This window comes from Drosophila biarmipes, chromosome 2R (genome assembly GCF_025231255.1).
Source record: "Drosophila biarmipes strain raj3 chromosome 2R, RU_DBia_V1.1, whole genome shotgun sequence".
Classification (NCBI taxonomy): Eukaryota; Metazoa; Arthropoda; class Insecta; order Diptera; family Drosophilidae; genus Drosophila; species Drosophila biarmipes.
In genome coordinates, this window is record NC_066615.1 from 17,890,906 (window position 1) to 17,917,269 (window position 26,364).

The 26,364-nt window shown below is 44.0% G+C and overlaps 5 protein-coding genes across 10 annotated transcripts; 2 read left to right on the top strand and 3 right to left on the bottom strand.

The window, feature by feature from the left end:
- Window positions 1-470: 470 nt before the first annotated feature.
- LOC108022522 (14-3-3 protein zeta) lies at window positions 471-9,469 on the bottom strand. Of its 4 annotated transcripts, none has more exons than XM_044092477.2 (7): window positions 9,389-9,469; window positions 4,336-4,490; window positions 3,846-3,959; window positions 3,618-3,744; window positions 2,870-2,993; window positions 2,588-2,751; window positions 471-1,479 (listed from the first exon to the last, which is right to left on the bottom strand). In XM_044092477.2, exons 2-7 carry the CDS (start codon window positions 4,395-4,397, stop codon window positions 1,324-1,326), a joined length of 747 nt encoding a protein of 248 aa, XP_043948412.1. In that variant the 5' UTR covers window positions 4,398-4,490; window positions 9,389-9,469; the 3' UTR covers window positions 471-1,323. The 4 variants fall into 4 exon arrangements, with proteins under 4 accessions (XP_043948412.1, XP_043948413.1, XP_016946988.1 ...); XM_044092478.2 differs by lacking the exon at window positions 9,389-9,469 and adding an exon at window positions 9,277-9,295; XM_017091499.3 differs by lacking the exons at window positions 2,588-2,751; window positions 9,389-9,469 and adding exons at window positions 2,230-2,393; window positions 7,794-7,946.
- A 49-nt stretch (window positions 9,470-9,518) lies between these two features.
- LOC108022525 (mRNA turnover protein 4 homolog) lies at window positions 9,519-10,615 on the top strand. Its single transcript, XM_017091502.3, has 3 exons — window positions 9,519-9,669; window positions 9,735-9,982; window positions 10,040-10,615. The coding sequence occupies exons 1-3, from the start codon at window positions 9,642-9,644 to the stop codon at window positions 10,535-10,537; spliced, it is 774 nt and encodes a 257-aa protein (XP_016946991.1). The 5' UTR covers window positions 9,519-9,641; the 3' UTR covers window positions 10,538-10,615.
- LOC108022524 (transcription factor Jra) lies at window positions 10,557-12,194 on the bottom strand. Its single transcript, XM_017091501.3, is given in 2 exon segments — window positions 10,557-11,878; window positions 11,989-12,194. A coding segment is annotated over 1 exon segment (1,122 nt). The 5' UTR covers window positions 11,868-11,878; window positions 11,989-12,194; the 3' UTR covers window positions 10,557-10,745.
- Window positions 12,195-12,735: 541 nt separating this feature from the next.
- Window positions 12,736-26,099, bottom strand: LOC108022828 (uncharacterized). 3 transcript variants are annotated; one of them, XM_017091971.3, is made up of 7 exons: window positions 25,963-26,099; window positions 19,291-19,531; window positions 18,244-18,483; window positions 15,606-16,614; window positions 15,031-15,459; window positions 14,670-14,952; window positions 12,736-14,045 (listed from the first exon to the last, which is right to left on the bottom strand). In XM_017091971.3, the coding sequence occupies exons 2-7, from the start codon at window positions 19,481-19,483 to the stop codon at window positions 13,851-13,853; spliced, it is 2,349 nt and encodes a 782-aa protein (XP_016947460.1). In that variant the 5' UTR covers window positions 19,484-19,531; window positions 25,963-26,099; the 3' UTR covers window positions 12,736-13,850. The 3 variants fall into 3 exon arrangements, with proteins under 3 accessions (XP_016947460.1, XP_016947459.1, XP_016947462.1); XM_017091970.3 differs by lacking the exon at window positions 25,963-26,099 and adding an exon at window positions 22,776-22,967; XM_017091973.3 differs by lacking the exons at window positions 18,244-18,483; window positions 25,963-26,099 and adding an exon at window positions 22,776-22,967.
- On the top strand, window positions 23,722-25,276 carry LOC108022829 (facilitated trehalose transporter Tret1-2 homolog). The gene has a single exon (XM_017091974.3). The coding sequence runs from the start codon at window positions 23,792-23,794 to the stop codon at window positions 25,127-25,129; it is 1,338 nt and encodes a 445-aa protein (XP_016947463.1). The 5' UTR covers window positions 23,722-23,791; the 3' UTR covers window positions 25,130-25,276.
- Window positions 26,100-26,364: the final 265 nt, after the last annotated feature.

Below are 26,364 nucleotides of genomic sequence, written 5' to 3' on the forward strand. Positions count from 1 at the left end.
TAAAACTCGTGCTTTCGCCATGTTGCACATTAAATAAAATCACGATTTGACTTCCACTAGCGCGGTTAATTGGACTTGATTTCGTTTGGAAATACTCATTTGACAGACAGCTGTAGGTTATATGTATGTATTATATGAGTTATGCTTTTCACAATTGTTTATACCAAGAAAAAACAACAAAGAAATTGCAATTGTAGATTTAACCCTTTTGTTTTATGTAAGACATGTATAAAAAATAGCAATGAACAATTATATATTTTTCTGTACTTTTCCGTTCTCTCCACGTTCCTTTAACAGATATGGTTCCTGATTCAAGGGATTTGAACCGATTTCCGCACGTGCATTGTAAATGCATCCCTGTCTGTGTGTATCTGTGTTTGCTTCTGTTTCTGCATGTGTGTGTGGGGGGGGAGGTTGACAAACGAAAACCAAATCAATCTCGAATCGAAGTAAAACATAAAATGGGAAACTAGGTTTTTTTGGTTTTATTTGTTTAGAAAAAGAATTACAAATAATACATAAGTTTTTGTTTTTATTTTTGTTTTTCTCATTTGGTTCGCTTGGTTGCTGTTCTTGTTGCTGCTGTATCTTTTGCATTTGTTTCTGGTTGCCATACGAAAATTAAATAATTAATTTGGACTCTTGCAAAAAACATGTATAATAACCGATTATCTCATTTCATTTCTTGTGTATACAGTTAGGAATATTATTTATTTGTTTGTTTTGTAAGGAGGAAATCCACACGAGGCATCGCCAGGGCGAGCAAATTCGGAGCATCCAGAGTTTGGTCGTTTCGATTGGGGGAGAAAAACACTCAGTTGCGAAATATCTACCATATTAATTTGATTCAAAAACCGCAAAAATCCATCCAAACTCCGAAATACCCCGCCCTCACTCAGCCCTCAAAGCGATGCTGTATTTTTCTGTATTTCTTAAGCAGTTGCAGTGGCCACATTTGAGTCAGATCGGCCGGCATCTGTCCATCCATACATTTTGACTATATGTATACTGGGGTGGGAGGGGCTTAGAACTACCCGTGAAAATCGGGTGAAACCGCCTCAAATGCCGGCCCATCGGCCCCAAATGAACTGTGAAGCATCCTGCCCTCAATTCGTATGTAAATGTCTCAAATGTTCGCGCTTTCTGCCTGCCTGCTGCTCTCTCGCCTGGATTATCGTTTCATTTCAAATTGTTTTTGCTTGCTGGTTTTGTTTGCGTTTTTTTATAATATTTGTTTCTCTTTGTTGTTTCTGGTTTTTGTTTGTTTGTATTACTGAATAATATTTGCATAGTCAAAAAGGAAACATTTGCTTAGTTGTTTGGTTAGTTGTCGCCGCCCTCCTGTGGCTCATCGCCGTCGCCTTGGGTGTCGGACGTCCAGAGGGTCAGGTTGTCCCTCAACAGCTGCATGATGAGTGTCGAGTCCTTGTAGGAGTCCTCGTTGAGTGTGTCCAGCTCGGCTATCGCATCATCGAACGCCTAGTTGGGTTGTCAATTAAAAATGCCTATTATTAGTTTATATTCTCAAGGGTTGCAGGTCAAAGGAAATGTTTGGCAAGGCGAATGCAAGTTGGTAGAACAAAAGCATTTTCAAAGTGGCGTTAGGTTCGTCATACATTCATAATTGGCTTCACTAAAACAACTTCATCGAACTAAACTGGAAAGCAGAGTGTGTGTAAATCAAAATCAAAATCAAAATAGAAACTAAACAAAAGTGTGTGTTGTTTGACCTTAACGAAATAAAAAACGAAGTGTTCACCAGCAAAGGCCGCAAGTAAATTATTTTACAGGCAAAGTTTTTGGCACTTCTCATGCAGTTTGGGGAAAAAAAGGAGGGGGAGTATAACATGGCGTTTCAGGAAGTTTGGAATTTCAGTAGAGTACAAAAAGTATGTTCGTATAATAATAGTTGCTAAAGTTAGTTGTCAACAGTTTTTGAAGTGGAAAAGAAAGTAGCTTTAACAGTTGAGAAGTTTTACATTTTAGTAGTCATTAATTAGGGAAATGTGAGAGTAATTGAGCATTTTCTTTAAGTCTGTATATTTTTAACTTTTGAAACGCCTGGTGTTACAGTTGCTTAAAGCTCATTTAGTTCGTTAGTCGCTGGGCTTCTTACTCGGTTTAGTCACAGAACAACACAATAATTTGTATCTTTTCATCGGATGATTAGTATTTTTAAGCTAGTTAATAGGGTTTACACAGAAGAGACTTGTATAAGTTGAACTGAACCTGTTTAGCTAAGTGACAAGCCCTCGCTGGTGAATTGATAATTTCGTAATAGAAGACGGAAAAGTTGAGTGCAAGACCTAATCTGATTGGATGTGTGGGCTGCATTTTGGTTTTTGCAATATCGAACGCCTCCTGATAGGCTTTTTTCGAGTCCTCAACGACGGCTTAACGATTTACACACGATTCAGTTATGTAAAAAAAGTAAGAAACAAATACCAAAAACGTTAGGAAAACCATTTAAAGAAAGGAAACAGAAAAGTTCTTAGATATCGATGGAGAGTGATTGGGTTTTGGTGCGCCTTGCTCGCTTGCCATACATTTCGCTTAAACGAGCCAAGTCCAAGTGTGTGCTATTAACCTGTTTAGCCAATTGGCAAGCTTTGTCTGGCGAGTTCAAGATCTCATAGTAGAAGACTGAGAAGTTGAGGGCCAGACCCAAACGGATGGGATGTGTTGGCTGCATTTTACCCTTGCTAATGTCAAATGCATCCTGGTAAGCGGTTTGCGAGTCATCGACAACGGCTGTGTTGCAAGAATATTGGTTTGGTTTGGTTTATAAAGAGTTGGTTATCGCATATATTGGGGTGTTTCAATGGGAATTGGGTGTTTGTGAATGGATGCTCCTGCCCGAGATACTTACTGTTGCGTGCGTCTCCTGTGGCAACCTCGGCTAAATACCTGTAATAATCACCCTTCATCTTCAGGTAGAACACCTTGCTCTCGGGATTGCTGGCTTTTGGAATAAGGTATTTGTCCAGAAGTCCCTGCAAGCAAAGAGAACAAGCGTTTCAATTAATTTCAGATCAATTACCCGCGCCTCGACCGCAGCAATTAACCAAATAAGCCCTGCGGCTTATATGGTAAACTCTGTTCTGGCTCAATTTCCATTTAAAAATCCATCAAGCACGCGTTGCGTTTAATCCCATATAAGAACCCCAATCAAAGGAAATCGAAAGGGGGGTGGAGAAACCCCAAGTTCAACCCGGGCCGTGTTCTATTTTCTGAGCCGTGTACGGCAGTATAAATTCATTATACACACAAGCCAAACCTTGGTGTGTGGGGAAAATGTGTGGAAAATGTTCATTTTAAAAATAGATTTATTGATTGTAACAAATTTTATATTTCACTAGAGCAAGAAGGAAGAGCAGAGAACTCAGGCCCACCCTCTGGAAAAGGCACCCTCGACATCTGAGCCTGCCATGGGCGGGGGTGGCTCTCTTGATATATATGTATAATATATATTTAGGAGGCTGACAGGTTTGCCAGCTTCATCACCGCCAATTTAGATGAGTTGCGGGCATAAAAATAATTAGATGGACAATTACAACCCCATAAATCCGTCAAAAAGAGACTTGCGCAGACCTGTGGACCCAGCGACCATCACTTACCAGAACTTCGTAGCAGATTTCCCTCAGCTCCTTCTCCACACGCTCTCTGTACTCACGGGCGAGCTGCTGTTTTCTAGCGGATGCCTCGGTTTTCTGCTCGATGGAGGAGATGACACGCCACGATGACCTGGTTTGGGCATGTTAAACACACATACAGTTTAGCACTTGAACTCCAATCTATGGCGCTGCGACATCAATCAAGCGGCGGTGATTGATTGATCGACTCACCTGCGGGCACCGACCACATTTTTGTAGGCAACGGAGAGCAGATTTCTTTCCTCATTTGAGAGCTCAACGCCAGTCTCTGTGACGGATTTCATGGCCTGGGCCATGTCATCGTAGCTGTATATAAAGAACACTCAATTAGTAATTAAAAATACATTTAATCTGGCGAAGCAGGGAAATTGCTTTTTATAAATAGAACAAAGAACTTCAGGATACTCAGAAGTGTTTAAGGAGCTTTTAAACACTTAGTTATAAAGATTAGGTATTCATGAAAATTTACAATTAAAAAATTCTGTGATAACTCAGCAAATATTGTTTAATGACTAAAAGATATCTAGCTTATTTAGTTAAGAGCACAAAAGAAGTAGACAATATTTTTCAAAGAACAAAAAGTATTTGTAACTTTTTATCTTACAAAACTAATAGACATTACTAAGGTATTTCAGCAATTCTGCGATAAGTTAAGATCATTTTCGGAGTACTCTACACTTACCGTTCTGACTGCTCGGCCAGTTTAGCCTTCTGGACCAGCTCTTCCTTATCGACTGTCGACATTTTGTTTGATTTTTTTTATCGGTTACTTCACAAAACTAATAAAATACGCCACACAGTTCGATATGCCGCTCAAAAGTTGCTAACGATGGCTTTCTGCAATGAATAAAATCGTAAACAAGAGCATTAGTAGTGAGTTTTTTGTTGGCGGAGGAGAAATGTAGGTGAGGCCACCTTAAAGCGTTATCTCGGCCAACGGCTCTTGGCAGTTGGCCTTTTACACAAACACCTGACTGACTAACAGACTTCTGCTGCGGATTACCTGGCTGTTACTTAGCTTGAATGCCACAGCCAGCAGTAGTTACACAACACTGCGAATTTTGTATTGGTCAATAATTCCTGTAATACCCTATTGGGTGTGTTGGGACTTTTGAGGAAATAACGAATAATTCACCCTTCTCTAGGTTTTTTTTTTAAGTGTGTCTTAAATTATATTATACTCCTTATTGAAAACTCGCAATTTTATAAGCTTCTGACAAAGTTCCACATGAACCCATGAATACTTAGTAGTATACCATTTTCGAAGCTACTGATTGGATGAATATATAATGAAATCTGAGGAATAGTTAGAAATATTATAGCTTTGTAACATAGTAGCTTATAAAGCTGAGTCCAGCTAACCTCTTGCCTCATATACCCCAAATGCACATGCACCAAGTATGCCTGGGTATGTCGTACGAATTTAGTTTGTTGTCATGCTTCCGCTTGACGAAAGTGTTGAATTTAAAGCTGCGATGACTCATGCACTCGCAGCGGGTCTTTATTGACTAATCGCTGACGGAATGGCTAATTTAAAAAGGAAAAAGCCAGCGCAACTGGACATGGCCGCACGTGTGACAGCTGTGCGCAACTATTTAAAGCCCAGTTTATCGGTTATGGAAGGCCGAAGGTGGGGAGATAGAGGTACAGCGAGTATCTGGCAGATAGATGTGAAAAACACAAGTTCGACAACAGCGATAAAAATAAACCATGAATAAAAAGAGAGAGGGAGAAATGGAGCAAAAGTCGGCTCGCCTTAATGCGTTTTTATACATTTTCGTGCGAGTGTGTGCCAAAGATAGATATTTATGTACGTGCATAAAGACTGTCTGCTTGTACTCCCCGTACAGTGACGCACTCAATTAGTTGCCCACTCAGTGAACTTCCATCGATTAAACGTGCTGTAATTATTAGAACCAAAAAAGAAGGGAATAAAAAACTGAGAAATGTGCAACAGTCATTAGTCCCCTCACACGTAATCCAATTAGAAATGTTTGCGATAGGATCTAGCCGAACTTTCAATGTAGGATCAATTTCCGGCTTGGCCTTTTTCGAAAGGGACGTGAGGCAAGCAACAAAAATCGATTAATTTCCGCCCGACCTGCAGGGAGAAAGCTTGAAAGCCAGAACTCATCCCAACGAGGGGTGAAAATCGGTGTGTGGAAATGCACATGGGCGTTGCTGGTATTTTTAGACAACTTGCGCTCTGGACAAAAAACATTTTGTTTGCCCGCCCCGGCGGAAACCTCGAAAACCAAGCACAAGAATGCCAGCTAATGCAGCCAGTCGATGATTGAAATGGAAAAATCTCGGCACATAGGCGTCATAAAAGCCCCACCACCGACCATTCCGCAAATACGGCGTTCAATTGGATTTACAGGCCAGCTTGGCTAACGGCGACCACAACATGTGGTCGATAAAAAGATCCAAGAGATGCGAAACAGATAGAAATAGAAACTTACGCACTCAGTATGATGAAAGAAATAAGTTTGAAATAAATAAAAAAAATATTGTTCATCCTTAAAGACAGTCCTAACTTCTAAACAGATATAAGATATGATATATGATGAAAAGATACAGCAAACCCAGTTAAAATTTGTAGAAACTTCACTTAACTAGTGAGTGCTGCGCAGTTACATAGCAATCATCTGATAGATGCTTTCAACATATGAAAGGCAGATTTTATTTGTTTGCCATCGACCTCCAAATGGAAAAAGCATTGACCCTTTGTCAAAACAATGGGCGGCGGGGCGTGGCAAGGGGAGGCGGTGCACGGGGGTGGGTGCGGTCTGCCAACGCGTTTTTAGGTCAATTGACATGTTTTTCTGGCTGTGCGGCAAATGCCAAAACATTAAGCCAGGCGTAACGTAAATTAACGTAACACTCCCATAAATGGGCACACAAATATGTTTGTAGTTTTCATCGGCTAAATCAAAAAGGCCAGTTAAAAAAAACTTGTTCCAACCACGCATATTGCTCATCTGCTTGGATGAATAAATTTGGAAAGGGGGGAACTTACAGGTGGAAGGGGACTTCATTGTATCTTTTAGATACACCTTTTGGAAGGGTAAACCCATATGGTTGGGCCCCAGGAAACTCCGCAAAAACCAAGTCGGTACTTTTGGGTACTTTAAACTCTATCTGCGCCGGCCGACACAGCATGCGCAGTAGCCTGAGAACCCCCAGAACCCAGAACCCAGAGCCCAGTCCCAGCACACAGAACCCGAAACCCATTCCTCCTCCCCGGCGATGTAGAAATTCCTCTACACTGTAGATACCGCTATACGAGCACGGCTCTACATGGGGCGAAAAAGTTACTAACTTTTCTGGGGGCTGTGTGCGTGCCGTTCGCTGCGTTCGTGTGTGTTGGTGCGTTCTGGGTGGTGGTGGTGGCAGTGTGGTGGGGACTGGGACTGGGGCTGCTGAGATGGTATTGGTGGGGCCGCCAATCGTGTTTCCAAGTGCGGCGCTACAGAATTATAAAAATAATCGGGAGAAAGGGGGAGGGAGAGAGCGGGGAGCCGAGAGGAGAGCGCAGAACGCCGCGGCGAGAGAGCGGCCAAAATGTATCTACCACAGGCGGCCGCCAAGTGTGTTGAGTTCGGCCAGCGAACCCACCTAACCGCGTGTCCCCATCCAAGTTGACATATATATATATATATATCTGTCTTTCTTGGCGTACTGTGTGCACATATAGCTGGCTATATGTTGCGTATATATAGAAGTCGGCTATGTTCGCCGCCTACAACTTAACCGATGAACCGCTGATGATGATGAGAAATACGAAGCTACAAGCGAATCTCACCGCATCACATACATGCACCAATACTCGGGCGGTTCAAGAATGTTCTTTTCTTTTCTTTCCTTTTTTTTTCTTTGCACAAATTCACACTTTTTACTTTTTGCGTAGAATTTTTTTTTTCAACTTTGGATCGATGCCTGATGGGTGGATATTTCGATTTTGCTGCGGGCCGCAGTATAGATGCATGTAAGTGATTACTCATAGGCGGTTTTACACACGTGTTTTTCTGCTGCGGATATTTTTGCAATTTTTTCGGTTTTATAATTCCAATCCACACACTGGCAGGCGCACACACATAGATACAGGAGGCACTCTGGGCCAGCAAAAATGTTACTTACATTCTCGATTAACTGAAACTGAAACGACAACGAACACTACCAACGAACGAATGAGAATGACGGACGGCAAAGGTTGCACACACTCGCCGCGCCGCTGTATCTGTGTTTCGCCTCTCTCTCACTCTCTCTCTCTCGGCCCACACTCACACTGCGGCACATGCGCCGCCGAAGAGAGCGGGAGCGAGCTTCAGGGTTGCCAGCCTACCCGTGGAAGTAATGTTGCCAGGTGTGCAGGTGATACTTTGGCAAGACCAAACTTTCAGATACAATTTATATGTACTAATTAACGGACTTGTAGATAAAAAGCTTTGAAAACGAGCCAGCTTTTATTGTCAAGTCGGCGCGCATTTATCGGCTTATGAAGTAATAGTTTATAGTTCGTTTCCAACCTGTTGAAACTTTCGTGCGCTTATCTCGCTGCCAGATTACGCTTTTATCTTGACTTTATGGCCTCCGCAAGGAGGAAACTAATCGCGAGATGTATGCCACTGATAAGGGGGTGCGGTAAATTGCCTTAATTCTAATTTGGATTTCATTGAATTCGTGCATACACACATACACGCAGGGAACCTAAGATATCAGCGGCACTTAGGCTTTTTACGAGACGTGAGCAAGGGCCGTCAATTTTGGGCGTGAAGTTGAGATGGGTATTGAGAACTTAAATTCTAGCTTAAAAATATTGGTTATTTTATTTGTTTTATTATTACTTTCCTGGTTACCTATAAAATCACTTAATTTTTGACTTAAATACACAAAATTTAAGATTTTAGGAAGAGGAATTTTTATTATTACTTTCTGGGTTACCTATAATATGACTTACTTTTTGATTTGAATACACAAATTTACGATTTTAGGAAGAGGAATTTTTTAACCAGGATTTCTTAAACTCAAAAACTAAAGATGAGAGGTCTAGGAACCTTTATGTTTTTATAAGAATGCGATTTTAAAGGATAAAAGCTTATAGATATTTTTTGGAAACAATTTTTTTAATCAATAAAAAAGTGTATTTCCCCGAACCCGTGGCTGATGGGAGTTCTAGGAACCTTTATGTTTTTATAAGAATGCGATTTTAAAGGATAAAAGCTTATAAAGAGATTTTTTTTGGAAACAATTTTTTTTATCAATAAAAAAGTGTATTTCCCCGAACCCGTGGCTGACGCGACACAAACATCGCTCACGCGCCCATCTCTACTTTTTACTACAGCTCACAAAGAACAAGACGGAGAAAATTACGTCATCGGCGTCCTATTTGCTTGCGGCAATGAAAAACTGCCAGTCCATTTCCCAATCGTAATGGGCTTTTCGCAATGCGAGTGCCGCACGCAACGCAGAGCTGGAGGCCCCGCGGGCAGCTGGCATCCAATTAGGAGGCCAGCGAATCGATAAAGTGCGTGGGCGGCGCAGTTATTCGGGGAAAATTTCTGTCCGCCGACAATATGGCGGTCGCAAGCCGACACACGACGCACTAGCTGAATCTACTCACTGCGCCGGGGTTTTGCAGCGTTTTTCGACCTTCTGCCTGTTCCCTGGGCTCACGGCACTCGAAGTTTTACTGGGTTTTTAACGAGCTAACACTTATTAATTAGTTAATTCACCTCTTACGGCTCGGACCTCAAAGTTCTTCTTCTTAACGCGCAGCGGTGTTGGAAAACGTCGACACTGGGAGTAGGGATGGGCCTCAGGGAATTTACCAACCCGCGCGGTTCAGAATTCCGATACATAGGCCGACTATCGATAGCTGAGTGCACACACTTCTACCATCTCTAGCTAGCCGCACGTGTTTACGTTGTGTGGGAATTATTTCTTGGTTTTAGCTGCTAAAAAGGTGGATTTTTAACACAAACAGACATGCCGCGCTCCAAACGTGATAAGAAAGGTGGGTGCTACACTATTAAGGAACAAGATTTTCGATTCTAATGAGTGGTATTTGCTTTCTCCTAGTTTCCCTGACCAAAACCGACCGCAAGGGTCTGGCCTGGAAACAGCGAATTGTGGACGACATTCGCTTTTGTGTGGGCAAATACCCCAATATATTCGTTTTCCAAGTGCAGAACATGAGGAACAGCCTGCTCAAGGACCTGCGGCAGGAGTGGAAAAAGAATTCCCGCTTTATCTTTGGCAAGAACCGCGTGATGCAGATCGGCTTGGGCCGCACCAAAAGCGAGGAAGTGGAGTCGGATTTGCACAAGGTAATTGCCAGCCAATATATAAATTATATCTTATTTTAATTATATGTATATAACCAGCTCTCCAAGCGTCTGACCGGCCAGGTGGGTCTGCTCTTCACGGACAAAAGCAAGGAGGAAGTGCTCGAGTGGGCCGAGAACTACTGGGCCGTGGAGTACGCCCGCAGTGGCTTTGTGGCCACCGAGACGGTCACCCTGCCTGCTGGTCCCCTGGAGGAATTCGCCCACTCCATGGAGCCGCATCTGCGATCCCTGGGCCTGCCCACCAAACTGGAAAAGGGAATCGTGACCCTCTACAGCGACTACACGGTCTGCGAGGAGGGCAAAGTACTGACGCCCGAACAGGCGAGAATCCTCAAGCTGGTGGGCAAGCCCATGGCCAAGTTCCGGCTGACGATGAAGTGCTCGTGGACCAAGAGCGATGGATTCCAGCTGCACGTCGAGGACGATGTGAACGACGAGGAGCAGGCCGATAGCGCCATGGAGGAGGACGCAGAGGCAGAGGCTATGGATGACAAGGAAGACGACGACGACGATGACGAGGAGGATGATGAATAAATTAGTTTTAGGCGTAGAATTAATTTTTTTATGTATATATCAAGTGCAGAAAATATATATACGTATATTTTTAAAGTACTTTACATATTATCTTACGTTCAACACAGATAATACTTGATTAATGGTAGCTTATTCTAGTAACTAAGTAGACAAAACACTTAAGAAGCATTTCAGATATTGCAGCTAAGACCAGGCAAGGCACCAAACATCAGGTTGCATCGTCCGAGAGGATGTAGAGCACCAGAGGCGGTTCGTTTTCGCTATCCTCCTCCAGAAGATCGCTGTTGCTGAGGGAGATGTCCTGAGAGGCGGTGGCCTCCAGCTCCAAGGCGTTCGTGGTGGCACTCAGAAAGAGCTCCAGAGGCATGGGCTGCTCGGAAACGTCTTGATTCGATGGCTCTTTGGTCTCCAGAGCCACTTGCTCCTGATCATCCTCCTCCTCCTCCCCGGCAGACAACTCCAAATGTTATTGGTCTGCCGAGTTGGGCGGAACTGTGCAACCGGCAGCAATGTGGTCCATCACCTGCTGCTTCAGCTGCGCCACATGGTCCTTGAGGTTCTTCACGATGCTGCCCAGATCGACGTTCTCGCTCTTGAGGATCTTGACGCGATCCTCCAGCTTGGAGATGCGCTCCAGCTTGCGCTTGCGGCACTTGGAGGCGGCCACACGGTTGCGCTGCCTCTTGCGCTCCAGCTTGATCTTCTCCTGCGTCTCCATATCGATGGGGCTGACGGTGGGCGAACCGGCCGGGTTTATGGGCTCGTCCTTGATCACCGAGAAGCCCTCGGAGAGGTTCGCGTACGTGAAGGTTCCTCCGCTGATGCCATTGTTCACAGCCGTCATGGCTGCCGCCGTGGTTGTGGCGTTGGCCGTAGGATTGACGGCCGGAAAAGCCTGCGAGTTGGTGTGCAGATTCTGCAGGGCCTCCTCAAAGCCCTTGCCAAAGGCCTCCTGCTCCACGGTGACAGGTCCGGCCTTGGTGGGGAACACCTTGCCCGGCTGCGGGGTCTGGATGAGATTGTTGGAGAGCAGAATCTTCTCCAGATCGGGTGTGTTCAGGGTCTTGGCCTGCAGATCCGGCGAGTTGATGACCAGCGGTGTGAAGATGCGCTTGTTCTTGGCACCCTTGGCGTTCAGGTCCAGCGAACCGGGACGCTTGTTGGGATTCGGGGTGGAGGAGCTGAGGTTGGGCGTCTGGAAGTCCAGCGACATGGGGGCACCTTCTTCTCCGACGGGCTCGGTCTTCGGCACGATCTGCACGGCGGCTGCTCCGGAACTGCCGGCGCCCGCGTTACTTAGGTTCGCAGCGGCGGAAACGGGGGTTTTCATCTTTGCTCGCCCTGCGGTGCGGTGACGTCAAGCGGATTCGAATGAAAACAGAGAAAACAATTTTGATAAAAACTCGTTTCGCGATGAGTCATGCGAATGGCGCGCTCTTCCTCTTGCTCACCAGAGGGTGGGTTTGGGGTCGCGAAATGTGACAAGAGTAATCTGCGTTTGCTCGCCTGTGGTTAAACACTTCTTATCGTCGGTTAAAACGGGCACTCACTGGTTTTGGGTTGCTTAAATGCGCTTAATTTATTTATAAAAATATTTTTACGAGCAAGGTTGTTGTTTTCACAGTGCTGTTAGATAGAGATGTGCAAAGTGTGCAATAGTTATATGATGTCTGCCCATCGATATATGTATTGGTTCCTGTCCTTGCTTGTCGTGTTTATGGGCAGCATTGTGCCTTGGAATGTCTAGCACAGACGCAAACCTTTACAATGGGCAGCACTAACATTCAAATTCAAATGTATAACCGTCAATTAAAAAAAAAACGAAAGTTCCTAAGGTTTTGTATTCCTTTTAATGAAATATAATGAAAGATAAGTACAAATAAGGTTTCCGCTAGTCTCTCATAGCTTTCTTGACTCTAGCCAAAGGCTTTGCAGTAAAAGAGGAGGCAATAGATCGGTTTTTCAGCCCAGGACGGCGGTAAATGGGACAGGAAATGGGTCTTTGAGTCGGGGCTCCATGAAATTTCCTTTCAAAAGGTACCACAGGCTGCCAAGAAGGATCCATTATGTGGGAGAGACCAGGGAAACCTCAATGCTCATGATTTTGTGAGAGGCAGAAGAAAAAGGAAACAAATTTCTGACACAGAATTCCCAGCTATCTAAAAACAAACCCAAAAGCCATAAAAAAGCCATTGGTCTTTGGGTTATCCCCGATATATTTATATTCGACATTTATGATAACTGTATAGCAATAAATATTTTCAAATACGTCTTGTTTTGTGTGTGTTCTGTTTCTCAAACTGTAGCATATACATCAAGTTCAAATATATATATTCGTTTATGTAAATACATTAATAATATTTTGATTCTGCAACCAAACCGCCTTGCTGTTGTTCAGATTGGTATAGCTATATGCCTGCCCTAAAAGATTTACACATTTATTAAACTCCTTGTATATTAGTAATCACATCTATAGATTTGTTAGAGCATTAAATATTTGTCTTAGTTATGTCCATTTATTGTAAGCACATTGAAACACATTTACGTGTATGTTCATCTGAAGAGGGGACAAGTAATGCCGCGAGAGAGAAGTCTCTGATAGTGGGTTACTCTTAGTTATTCCCTTGCTGTAGGCTAAAATCGCTATATACTGTGTGTGGCGATGTGTTCCGTACGCACATCCAAGTCGAACCGAATGGAGGCGCTCCAAGTCTAGCGTTTACTCTGGGGGACTAGCTGCCAATGTGAGCCCTGCTTGCCAAGGAGTGTCAAGCCAATGAATTTACCTAAAAAGCTGCTGTGGATTAGTTAAGTGTATATATTGGTTATGCATATGTAGGTTTATGTTTCGGCTACGATCACGTTTGTACACTTAAACACCCATAAAATATGTTTCGAAAAGGTCCATCTCACACTGAACATTTAAAACGAATTCGATCGGTCCTCGTTCTGGCGTCTACTGCGATGTACTGAATCAGAACTGTGTATATATATATCTATGTATCTCTTTAGGTATCTGGTAAACTCTAGTTGGCTGCTGCCGCCCCGAGGGGCGGACAGGAAAATCCATCAAAATGTTATGTCTTTATATGCGACGACTATTTAGTTTTGAATCAACTGTTTGATTTTCGCTAGTTCAGCACGGTTTGTATTTGGTTTTTGTTTGTTTTCTTGGGCTCATGTTTTTATCTTCTCTCTCTGGGCTGCATTACGGCTTGTCTTGTTCACATTAAATTTTCGATTTGGTTTTTCTTTTTAAACGCACACAAAAAGACGTTAGGAAATCGCTGGGCGGCAATCTGGAGCAGTGCGCTTAGAGTCCGATCTCCCGCATGGCCCGGTACAGGCAGGGGTTCTTCAAGCACTCCCGCGGACCCAGCTGCCGGCCGGGGGATCCCCGCAGGATCATCAGGATGGAGCGGGCCGCCGACTGGCACTCGTTGCTGTCGCCGCACACGCCGTCCGCCTCCGCCAAGTACTGGTAGTCGCAGGCCACCTGCGAGGCACCCTGCAAGCCCAATTTTAATTAGAAATAATTGCTTGAATAATTTGTTAAGGGTTAAAAAACATTAAGACAAATTAAACGAATTTAAAAAACTAGCTTCAAAAAAATCTTATTAATTGGGTATAAAGGTATATTTTAAGTTATCAAAAGTGATTCCATATTGGAATATATATATATTGTTCTATGACCTTGGGATTACAAAATTAGGCTTTTAATATAGGAAAGAATATATTTATAAGAAAACTTATAACCTTAACTCTCTGAAAAATTGGCTTTATGCTGACATTTGTAATAATATCTTAAATCATAATCTTAAATCATAATCTTAAAACATTAATCTTAGCTGATTACAACATTTATTTTTTGTATAAACTGAGGAATTCATTAAAAGAATGTTAAACGTATTTCTCTAAAGAATTCGCGCTTTGATATAGGTACTTCCCAGTTGTTATGATGTACTCTTATCAACTATTAAAATAATATCTAAAATCTTTAAATTCGGATTTTATTTATCCAAAGAATTCAGCAGAAAACTTTGAATCCCATTTCTCCGAAAAATCATAGTTTCTTACTATTATTATATAATAGCAATATCTTAAATATTATCTAAAACAAATGAAGACTTACACATAGGTAGCATATTTGGTGGACCCCGCAGAGTGGCAGCAGCTCCTGGTTGATGTCTCCGGAGATGAGGTCCACGCCCCGGCAGCGCTCCGCCATGGACTCGATGAGGGGGCACTGGTTGGAGCCCACGATGTAGTTCTTGTTGCCCAGATAGGCGTCGTTGAGGGTCTCGTAGGGAGCACTGCCCAGGCTGAGCGCCTCGTCCATGGTGTTCGGCTGCTCCGGGTAGCGCAGGTAGCCACTGCGCTTCTTCTTCTCCATGTCCTTGGGATGCTTCGAGTCCCTGGGGATTGGCAACCATTTAATATATTTTATATATTTACTTTGTAATAGATTTTGTGAGACATATTCCACTACTTACTCCGCCAGCAGCTCGGCCTGCTCCTTTTTCACGGACTTCTTGGCCAGCCAGTAGTTGGAGTCCAATGCGTTCTCCTCCGACTCCGGTTCGATGGTATTGCGCATGAGGTGATTTTCGTTGTCCACCGATCTCCTCAGCTTGTCCAGGGCCCTGCGCATCTTCTCCAGGCTGTAAGCGGTGGCCAAACGGGAGAGGACATGGTCCTTTATCCGGCGAATGTCGTCCTTGCTGTTCAGCCCCTCGTGGGCTCCCGTATACTTGATGGTCTCGTCGATGATGAAGTCCTCGATGGACTGCAGCTTCTTGTCCATGCTCTCCAGTTTCTCGGAATCGAAGTCACGCTTCTTCTTCTCCGCCTCGGAACTCTCATTGTCGTACTCGTCATCGTCATTGGTGCTGCTGTCCGATTCACTGCGTTTCTTCACTTCCCTGTAATAGAATTTTTTATTTAATAAATTATTATGTATACTTATGTTATTATAGAAATAAAATATAGGATAGGACGAAAATCCTGGGATAAATATCTTAATGGACCATAATAATTATGTATTTTGTAGTATATTTTTAGAACTCACTCATTCTTCTGCGCCGACTTCTTTTTGCGATCCAACCCGAAGTACTGCGACCAATCGATGGACTTCTTGGCGCGGAGCATCAGGTGGCCCACAGTGGGGGAACGCAGGTGCTTGGAGCCATCACTGCCGCCTGACAAACTGGCAGCCGCCCGCTTTTTCTTGCGCCGTTGCTCCTCCGCTTCCTCCGCCTCCAGGTCTCCCTCGCCATCCTCCTCGTCGAACTCGTCGTGGTCATCCTCATCGGAACTCTCCTCGCCCTCCTCGTCGTGCTCATCCGCCTCCGGATCCTCGACATTCTCGCCATGCGCGTGATCGCTGCGTTTCCGGTGGCGATATTCGGGTGACATTCCAGGAACATGACCACCGTGATGACCGGCATGTCCACCGTGCTGAACCAGTTCGCCAGCGCCCGCGGGAGCGGATGTGGATGTCTCCTTGGGCGTCACGTTCACCCGCTGGAAGTTGATCTCCAGCCGCATGTCTCCCACGGCGGTGGCCGTGGCCGTGGCAGGCGGGGATTCGGGAAGATTGGTGGTCACCTTGGGCTGCTCATCCGCAGATCGCTTGCGCTTCTCCTCGGTGTGCGATTGGGTTTCACCCGGCTTGCCGAACAGCTCGCTTAGCTCCTGGGCCACTCGCTCATCGGTCCGGCCCAGCGGTGCCTCCGGATTGGCGTTCGGGGTGCTCCTCTTGGCCACCGGGAAGCGCTTCCTCTTGTCGCCGTTGTAGGGCAGCCATGGAAGCACCGGATAGGATCGCTTCTTCTGCATCAACAGGTAGTATGGGGGCACTCGCATCCGCTTCTTCTGCTCGAACAGCTCGGCATCTTGGGGGTCCGGCTCCTGTTGGTTCTTGGCCTGGTCCAGATGGTGCCACCACTGACGCACTGCATCCCGATCCCTGGCCTCCTCGATCTCGCGCAGGAACTGCTCCGTCAGCTCATTGTGCGCGGGCTCTGCGTTTAATGGCTGGCTCTCGCGCTCCCTGAAGGCCGAGGGCACGGATCCATCTGGAAGAGATTGGCGGGGAATGTACATCAAAAGTTAGACAATTATTTTAGCAATTTACGGAATTATTAATAGAACGTTTTCGCTTAGGGGGTTTTATTTAGTTTCTTCTTAGCTGTAGATTGCATTTTTACATAATTTAAGTTGATATAATTATTCATAAATTATTATTTATATTATATATATATATATATAGATATTATTTTTATTATATTATATAATGTATTAACTTAAAAAATATGCAAAGATTATTAAATTAAGGTACTTTTTCTTTTAAAATGTAATGAGCAAATAGAAATACAAATTGATTTAAAATGTAATGTTATTATATTTCACTATTATTTTCGTAAAGAACAGTTGAGTTTTTAAATTGCATTTCATAAAAAAAATAAAGGGCTTTTAAAATTAATTTGGTAATGACAACATATAAAAAGAAACTCCCTGCTTTGTATAACATTTATCTTACTTTAGCTTCAATGAAATACCTTTGCCTTTATACTAAGACTTAAAACATGATAAATATCTTGATTTCTGGCCATTAGTTTACCCAATCAATGAGCAATGACTTAGCTTTGACCTTGGCAAAGCCAGAAAGCCTGTCGATAAATCCTGGCCAAGGGTGCGAATGTGTGTGGAGGACATGCATCAAGTTGTTGGGCCGACCATTAAATCAAATGACAGGAAGACGGGCAGGATCTGTCGGTTCTGAGCGGCTTCCAGCTGATTGCATTCATCATCGCGACTCCGGGGCGACCCACAGCCATCGGCCCACTCACCACTCACAAGTTAATCGGAGCTAAGTGGTTTTAGCCAGCCCATTGTTGGCCTTATCCACTCCAAGCTCCCACCATTGCCATTTGAGGCGTTCTCAAGTGGACACATGCTCGCCCGGATGGCCATGCACAGTGTGGGTCAGGATAATAGCACTTAGGCACCGGGACCCATAAATTATTTTCGGCAATTCGCATTCAAAAGCAGCCACTCCGAGAAGGTGCTGAAACTTTCTATTAGTGCGGTTCTCAATCAAGCTTAGAGCAAGGGACTCGGGGTCATTCCCTTAAGAGCTTAGGAATTTATTCAGGACATTCGAAAAGGAAACATAAACTTAAGAGCATTTCAAAGCTGAATAAAATAAATTCATTAGTAGGTGTGTATGAAAAAAACATATAAAAATGATATAATAAAGTACATATATTTTAAAAGAATTTTTAAAAATGAAATATATTTCAAAATGAAATTATTTTACAAAAACTCAACTTTTTGTAATATTTGTTTTGAAATGCAAAGTGGTATTTTAACCTTTCTTTAGACTTTACAATTTTATTTTCTGATTTTAATCAAATAAAAATTCCGAAGTAAACATATCTAATACAAAAAATTAATTCTGAAAGTGTTAGAAATAAAAAAAATTTACATTCTGAGGTGGTGATTGAACTTGGGCGAACCTACTATTTTTTTACTTCTAGTCTTATTAAACTCAAGGATGGTAAAAAAAGCAAGCGAAGTAGTTTATTAATATAAAAAAAATACTATTTTATTTTTATAACTAAGGTGCAGTGCTATTGGGAGGACCTTCATAGTGGGTGTCCATTACGTCGTGCGTGCTTTTCAGTGGCTTGGCTCTTACTTACCGAACTGCTCGTCACGTTCCCGAAAAGAGGAGAAGCGCTTTCTCTTCTCCTCGGCCAGCTGCAGATTACTCGGCCCCAACTCGCCGCCGTCCTCGAATCCTAGTCCCAATCCCAGACCCAGGCCCAATCCCAGGTTGCGATCCTGCCCGTAGTTGTCCTCGTCCCGTTCTAAGTACCGGCCAAGTGCCTTATTAACTCGGTGGCGATTCCGATTCCTACTCTTGCCAAATAAGTCGCCATCTGTGCGGGGGGTTGGGGAAGGTGGTGTTGGTGTGGCCAAAAGAGAGAGGAAACGGAAAAGCAGGAAAAGTAACAGCTGTACATGTGACTGTGAGGGGGAAAATCCGGAAAATCTGTGCTTAGGGTTTCGGCTATCCAAGGCACGTGCACTCCTCATGCGGGCTTCCTACTCTGTTCTCCAGCCTCCTCCATCTGCCGGCGATGGATATCACTTACAGACTTCTGCCACGACCTGCGTTTATGTAATCTATATACCCATGCAGTCGACAGCCCATGCCCATCCTAGGCCCCTGTCACATAAATCTAATAATAGTTTCATATCAGCATACCTCAAAATTGGCATAAGGATAAAAAACGCATCACTGAGCAGGGAAACGCCAGTGGATTAAGATTAACCGGCTTATGGGTTATGTTTTTCTTAGCCGGCAACTACTTTTTATATAAATAAAGATAAAGATATTTTTATATTTAAAGATATTCCACTATTCTAAAGAGGTATTTTTCTAGATTATTCACCCACAGAACAAAGTCACTACAAACAATCAATCCAACTACAAAGTTCTTCGCTTTACAAAAACAGCACAATTAATCAACAAATACAGGGAAATGCTTTAGGTATTGGCAAACTACAAAGTAAGAGCGGTTAAAAGGTCTCCCCTGCGTTGCCGTGAAGGTTAATCAAAGTTCAAATTTCTTGGGGGAATTGCTTGATTAACTTACGCCAGCTAAGGTGTGCGGAAAGGTGAAGGTCTCGGCCTCTCCCCGAGGGAATTCAATTTCCCGGCAAGATTTTCCTCACTCACTCACCTTCGTCCCAGTCATCCAAAGTGGGTGGCGGCGGGGCGTTCAGCGGGTACTTGGCCGCCTCCCGTCGATGCAGTTCGTCCACGGCCGCCTGCAGCGAGAAGGCGGCGGTGCGCTGTGGGATCGCTTGGATGCACTGCACCAGCGCCAGGAGCACCAGCACGGCGCCACTGGGGCCTACGAATCGGTTGGCCATTGCTCGCCTCCTCACTCTCGCTTTGTCACTAGGGCTCTAGTTCTAAATCTGCAAGTAAGGATAGAAAATAATATTATAATAAACATTTTTATTAAATATTAATACCAAATTAATAACATAATTTTATTATGTGTTTTAAGATAACTACTGAAGATTAAGATAAGAACAATAGGATGTTACTTATCATATGGTCTATCATTATTAAGTGATGTATGATATGATATCATCAAAACATTTGTCTGATGATAATATGCTGTGGCAACATATTGTATTAAAATATCTACATTTCGTATTTCAGAAGATAAGTACACTCAAGGTATAATCAAAAAATCCATGTGACACCTTCCTTCTTTCCTATAAATCATGGCTGTTTTCATGTTAAACTAAGAGTAGCTTATACCCTTAGGTTGAGATGCTTAACAAGTTTGATGGTAAGAACTTAAGCTTCATAACTTCTACTTTATAAGAAACAATACGATGATTACGTATATCTTTTCTACTATTGCAATGTTTATCTATCATTTTAAAAAGATGGTGAATATGATTATCTAATACAAAAACCACTACTGTTTCAGAAAAACTCCACTGATTGGATAAACTTTTTTCATCGATTAAAATGAATGGAAAAAGCTGGGTTAGAGAAAAACCAGTTAAATGGTGTAAGAAAGGCATTAAAACGGATTTTAATGCCCGACACGTTTCCGACAGGTGCGTAAAAAAACTTTTAATTACATTTGCACTTTAAAGAGGGGCCCTTTCTGTGTGTGTATCTGTGTGTGCCGAACTTGTGCTGGTATCTGTGAGTGTGTATCAGGTGTCATCTTTTCGCGGCCACTTGATGGCGTGTGAAATTCCATATTTCCTCGCTTAATTATGCAAACGAGCAGCAGGAACCCGAAATTCCCGACTACATCCTGCCGAAGGCAGGTATTTGAGTAATCCGCCCACCTCCTGGTGACTAACTAATGAAGCAAATCCCTCAGCCTCATGCATACGGAGGGAGGTCGACCCGTGGCAGATGATATAAATCAATAAAATTCCAATGTGCCTGCAAATATCCAGCATTGTTGGCAAATTAGAGGGGGAACTCTTAGCATTCTTGGCCGCTGACAAGAGCCCGCTTTCGCCGCTTTCTCTGCGCCTTTTCTCCGGGTTTTCTCTGTTTTTCTCGGTTTTATGGTGGCGCACATAAGTATGCTACGCATTTCTGGGAGGAGAATATATATCGCACGACTTGGAAGGAAAATCTATGGTAATCACCCAGGGCCTCCCACCACTATGCTACCACTCGGCTCCATAGTTCTTCCCACTTATCTCGTACCTGTGGCCACGTTTGCTTTTCATTTTCCAGCTCCCCCATTAGATGTCAAGGCAGCCGCAGCCGTCGCTTTTCATTCGCTTTTCCCTGGGTTTTTCTGCGCTTTTCTATGGCCACTCCCGCCCTGGTGAAGCACCCTATTTGCGTCTCGCCTGCAGCCGTTCTGTGGGCTCGGCTCTGGCCCCTTCATTGTATTATTGCCGCTTGACTGGCTTTTGTCTAAGGAAGCGAGTCCCCCAGTTGTTGATGTTTTTGTGTCTGCCCCTAGCTCTAATCCAGATTAAACGCAGCTGCATCAAGCAGATTCCATTTCCCTCCGATTGCAGTGGGTTTTGCCCTCAAGACACTCGCCTGTTGCTCGGGGTGATGCAGATGCAGGCGCTCGGAGCTGCAGACCACTTAAATGGTTCGGGGGATTTCTTTTAAGCTGTATCGCATCTCGTAAAACTGAAAATTGAAGCTCACTCTACTGTGGCTAGGACTCTGGCTTCTTTTGTTTTTACTAAACTGAAAAATAACGCTTGAATCAGCTCAAATTACCTATAAACCCTTGCAGTATATCTTCAAAAAAGCTCAATAGGTTATTAATTAATTTGATCATGTCGAATAAAGGTTTTCCTAACAAGTGGTAATTATTTTTATTGGTTACCTTACTTTTGAAAACTAAATAAATTTAATTTTATAAACTCTAGCATTAAAAAAATCAGAGAAACTGTCTTCTAACAAAAAAAGTGATGTGGCTTACAGGGTGTATGATTAATATCAACTCTCTTTCCTACAATCCACAAATTAATTAGGCAAGTTATCTATTATTCTAAAATGTTGATACCAGAAAAAAATAAAATTTTTTTGCTTTAGCAATAACTAAGTATAATATAACTATATATTGTACGAACTTTGGAACTCAAAAACAATATTGAAACAACAAATTTAAAAGGCAAACAGGGCGTATGATTAACGCAAACTCTTTGATTATAAACAACCAAATTAATTTAAATGTAGATACGTTCTTAACGAATGAACTTAGGATTCAAAACGTTGTGCACTAAAAATAGTTAGTAAGAACAAGAAATCAGCTAGGTGGGCTATTTCACGACCATATCCAGGAGGTTTAATTAATATAAGCCCTTGCTTTTTGGCACCCAAATTAATTTCCAGGAAACAAAGACTTCAAGACGCACGGTCTGTTATGGGAACCGGGACAGCCAGAGCAGCAGAGGGCGTATGATTAATATTGATTGATGCCCGCGTCTTCTTGGGTGTCCCCACATCAAACGGAGTCAGTGCTAATAACTTATTGAGTTTCAGCGGAACAATACCCTTCCCCGGCAATCAGATTTCCAGGACGAACAAATGCGACCCAGCAGGGCATTTAAATTAGCCTCCTAATTGAATTTGTCGCAGCAACCATGGATACTACTATTCCCCACTTACTGCACTTACATACTGATATACATCATTTGCCAGATCCTTTCTGCGAAAATTGGGACAAATTGAATCGGGCTTTCGGCCGGCGGACACAGTGAATGCATTTCGTCCGTCGTCGACAGGGAAGAGGCTAATTAGGGGGCCGGAAAAGCTTTCAGGCTTTAAATATTTAAAGCCAACGAAGGCGATGTCCCGTCCTCGGGGAAGCGAGCAACTTGTTAGCCAAGTTTCTGCCAGCATGTGTATGTATCGTTTGCTCAGGCCACTGCCCGAGGTGTTTTGTCGACAGGCCAGCAAACAATTCATCAGTTCCATTGTCCAATTAGCGTTGCTTTTAGGAGTTGCAAATAATAAATTATACGCCATTCTTGTGCCCCTGGTTGTTGCTCCCACGCACAAAAAAATACCCATATACGTGGGTATGCACACGCCCACCAGCAGCGAAATCAATGGGAGTGGAAAATCCTGTGCAACATTTGCGTAATTTTCCCCGCCCTCCGCACACACCACACACTGCCCGAAAAAGTTGCACTGTTCTCAACTCACTTGAATTGGTTTTACTGTGGTTCTTGTTGTTTTCGCGACGTTCGAGTGCAGTTTTCCGTGCGAATTTTTCACTTTTCTGCCAGACACTTTTCACAACATGGCGTCACGCCTACGCCAGCACCACAAAGGAAACGCTCGTCGCTGCCAGCCAGTAGCCACTGTACCTGCACCTCAGTACCTCTGTGCTCAGCCAAGGCGGAACCAAGAGTGTCGGCCAGTCTCTGGAGCTTCCACGCTTTATACAGGACCCGCGAGGACCGACGGCGCCCGAGCCAGCTCTTCGGGAGCCGCGTCCTCGGGAGTGGGAGGTGGAAGTGGGGAAAAACAGGGGGCAAAGCCGGGGAGGCACGGAGAGAAAGCTTTCAGCTGCAGCCAAGCTTTGTTCAAAGACACTGGGAAATATACTACCATATAAACTCCATATTATCAGTCAATAATATGGAAGTTTATACTAATACTGTCAAATAAAATTTTATAAATCATAAAAGTATCGAAAAATATGGGAATAACTTATGGTTTTACTCGGGAGAGCGCTGTCTGCACTTCGGTTTTAAACAATAAATACCACGTTGTAACATAGAACTATAAGAAATTTAATAAGAGGTTGTCTATATGTTGCATCATCATTACATTGTCGATTTTTGACCCTCCTCCCCCAATAAAATCCAATATTTAAAAACTGAAAAAGGAGGAAGGGCGGGATGCAGCTACGACGAGTGTGTGAAAGGGATTTCATTCTGATTACTAACATCCATCTACAAATAAAAATTATTTAAATCGGACTATTCTCTAAAAAGTTATAAGCAAATAAACTGTGCCGCAGCAAATTTGCTGCATGCATATATCCATCTCCCTCTCGCTACTCGTTGACGAATACCTGCATAATGGAAGTCTTATAAATAATACAATAACTATAGAGTTCTCTCGTGTTTCGAAGTAACTACCTTTTATTTAGTTTTCAAAAACAAAACCTCCTTCACTAAATACACACAACGCATGCAATATTTTCATCAAAAATGGGAAAAGCCACGCAGTTCATTGTGGGCCTCATCGGAGCCATGGGCGCCTTTTGCCTGGGCGCAGTGATCGGCTGGTCGGGCCCCGTGGAGGCCGAGGTCAAGTACTTGGGGGCCTACGACTTTAGCCCGGACACCACCGAATGGGGCCTGGTGGGGTCCCTGATGACCCTGGGAGCGGCCTTCTCCTGCATTCCTGTTGGCCTGCTCATTGGAAAGATCGGGAGGAAGACGACGATGCTGAGCCTGCTGCCGCCGTTCTTCATCGGCTGGCTGCTGATCATCCTGGCGGTGCACATTTCCATGCTGCTGATCGGACGCTTCGTGGCGGGCTTCTGCGGCGGAGGCTTCTGTGTGGCGGGCCCCATGTACACCACCGAGATAGCCGAGGTCCAGTATCGCGGCATCATGGGCTGTTTCTTCCAGCTGCTGATCGTCAATGGCGTTCTGTATGCCTTCATCGTGGGAGCCTTCGCCAACACCCTGTACTTCAGCATTGCCTGTGCCATTTGGCCAATTATCTATTTCCTGCTGTTCATGTGGATGCCGGAATCCCCGGTTTATCTGGCCCAGAAGGGCAAGGCCGAGAAGGCGGAGAAGTCGCTGAAATTCCTGCGCGGCAAGGATGTGGATGTGAGCGGCGAACTGCGGGACTTGGCGGCCGAGGGCCAGAAGGAGAAGGTCAGCGCCGGGAAATTGCTCTGCCGGAGGGTCACGCTCAAGGGCCTCTTCCTCTCCATCTTTCTGATGGTCTTCCAGCAGATGACCGGCATCAATGCGATCATCTTCTACAGCACGTTCATATTTCAGACAGCGGGCTCCACGCTGGAGCCCCGATATTCCACGATTGTAGTGGGCGTGGTGATGGTGGTCTCCACAGTCGCCTCGATCCTGCTGATCGAGAAGCTGGGTCGCAAGGTGCTGCTGCTCATTTCCTCTGCCATGATGGCCATCAGCACCCTAATAATGGCCCTTTTCTTCGGCGTGCTGATGTCCTCCGGCGTCGGCTGGTTGGCCCTGATGGCCGTCTGCATTTTCATCATCGGCTTCTCGGTGGGATTCGGACCCATTCCCTGGGTGATGATGGCCGAGCTCTTCGCGGAGGACGTCAAGCCGCTGGCAGGGTCGATAGCTGGGACCACGAATTGGTTGTGTGCCTTCATTGTGACCCTGTTGTTTCCGGTTCTCAACGTGCATATCGGAGCAGCCGCCTGCTTTGGCATATTCTGCGGCTTTGCGGTGTGCGCATTTTTGTTTGTTCTGTTCCTGATTCCCGAGACGAAGGGCAAGACCCTCAACGAGATCCAGGCCAAGCTGGGCGAGAAGAAGGAGTCCTGAAGCCCGGAAACGAAGAGTTCTAACTATACCCAAACGATAGATCTCGGGTGATGCCCTTGCCAAAATTTATTTAAAGTATGTCTAATCTTCAAGAATTTCTGTAGATTGCTATAGGAAATTATAAGTATATTTTCGGTCTCCACATAAGATTTGATAGATTTTTTTATTAAAAGGGCGGGGAGTAACTGGCATTTGTTATGCTACTTCTATAAAGTAAACTAAGGAAAACGATAAACGTATCTTCCTTCCATTTTATTTCGAACTGATATTTTGTATTTTAAGTTTACTCAAGAATTCGCATAGGCAAAATGAAAGCTTGCATTCTTCAGGGGAGTTCACCCTAAATTTCGAGCAAGTTAAAATTATATTTTTTAGATCCCAAATGTTGCTGAAGCGAAGCAATTCATAACGGTTATATATTACTCAATAATTTATTATTTTTTATTTTCACAGCACTTTTTATACTGTAAGAATTACGTCATGGGAAAAAGTCTAAATGAATCACGGCGGTGATCAAAAAGAATTTCCCCTTAAGTTTCTTTCTTAAATTTATTCAACATCCGGTTTTCAGTAATGCTTTTTCGGATAACATTTTTTGTAAAAAGTTTTTTTGTACAAACTTGTTGTATTTATTCGATAACCATAGTAAACAAGTATCTAATAAATGATTTTCCAAATAAACTCAAGTCTAATCTCATTCAAATGTAATTGATGTTTGCACCTCATTAAATTTCACACGATATCATAATTACTAAATTAAGCAGCCACTTGTTGACTGTACCTGGATGTGTGTTCTATTGAGCAAAGCTACCCACGCATACCTGTCGACTTACCATTCCGGACAACCCAGTCCTTGCAGATCGGCCAAACAGGACACTCTCGACACGGAGTAGAAGTCAACCCGCACTGCACCGAGACCAGGGAAGAACTGCAAACTGTCTGGCCGTGCAACCAAAATAAGTGCACTTTGATGCTTCAGAAGTCAGAGGGGTAAAAGGGAGTAGCCAGGTAAATGGGCGAAAGCTTCCCGGCCGACTGACTGGCATTTCCCCATCGATTTGGGCTCCGGGTTCGATTCCCGGCCAGTGCGCATGGCCAGGAACATGTGACGGGCTGCAGCTGGGGATTATGTACACACGCTCCGCGCGTTCTGGCCAGGCCGAAGGCACATACCGATTCCGGGAACGAACTGTTGCTCCCCGTCACCAGGATGCCAGCCATTTACCACCTGTTAC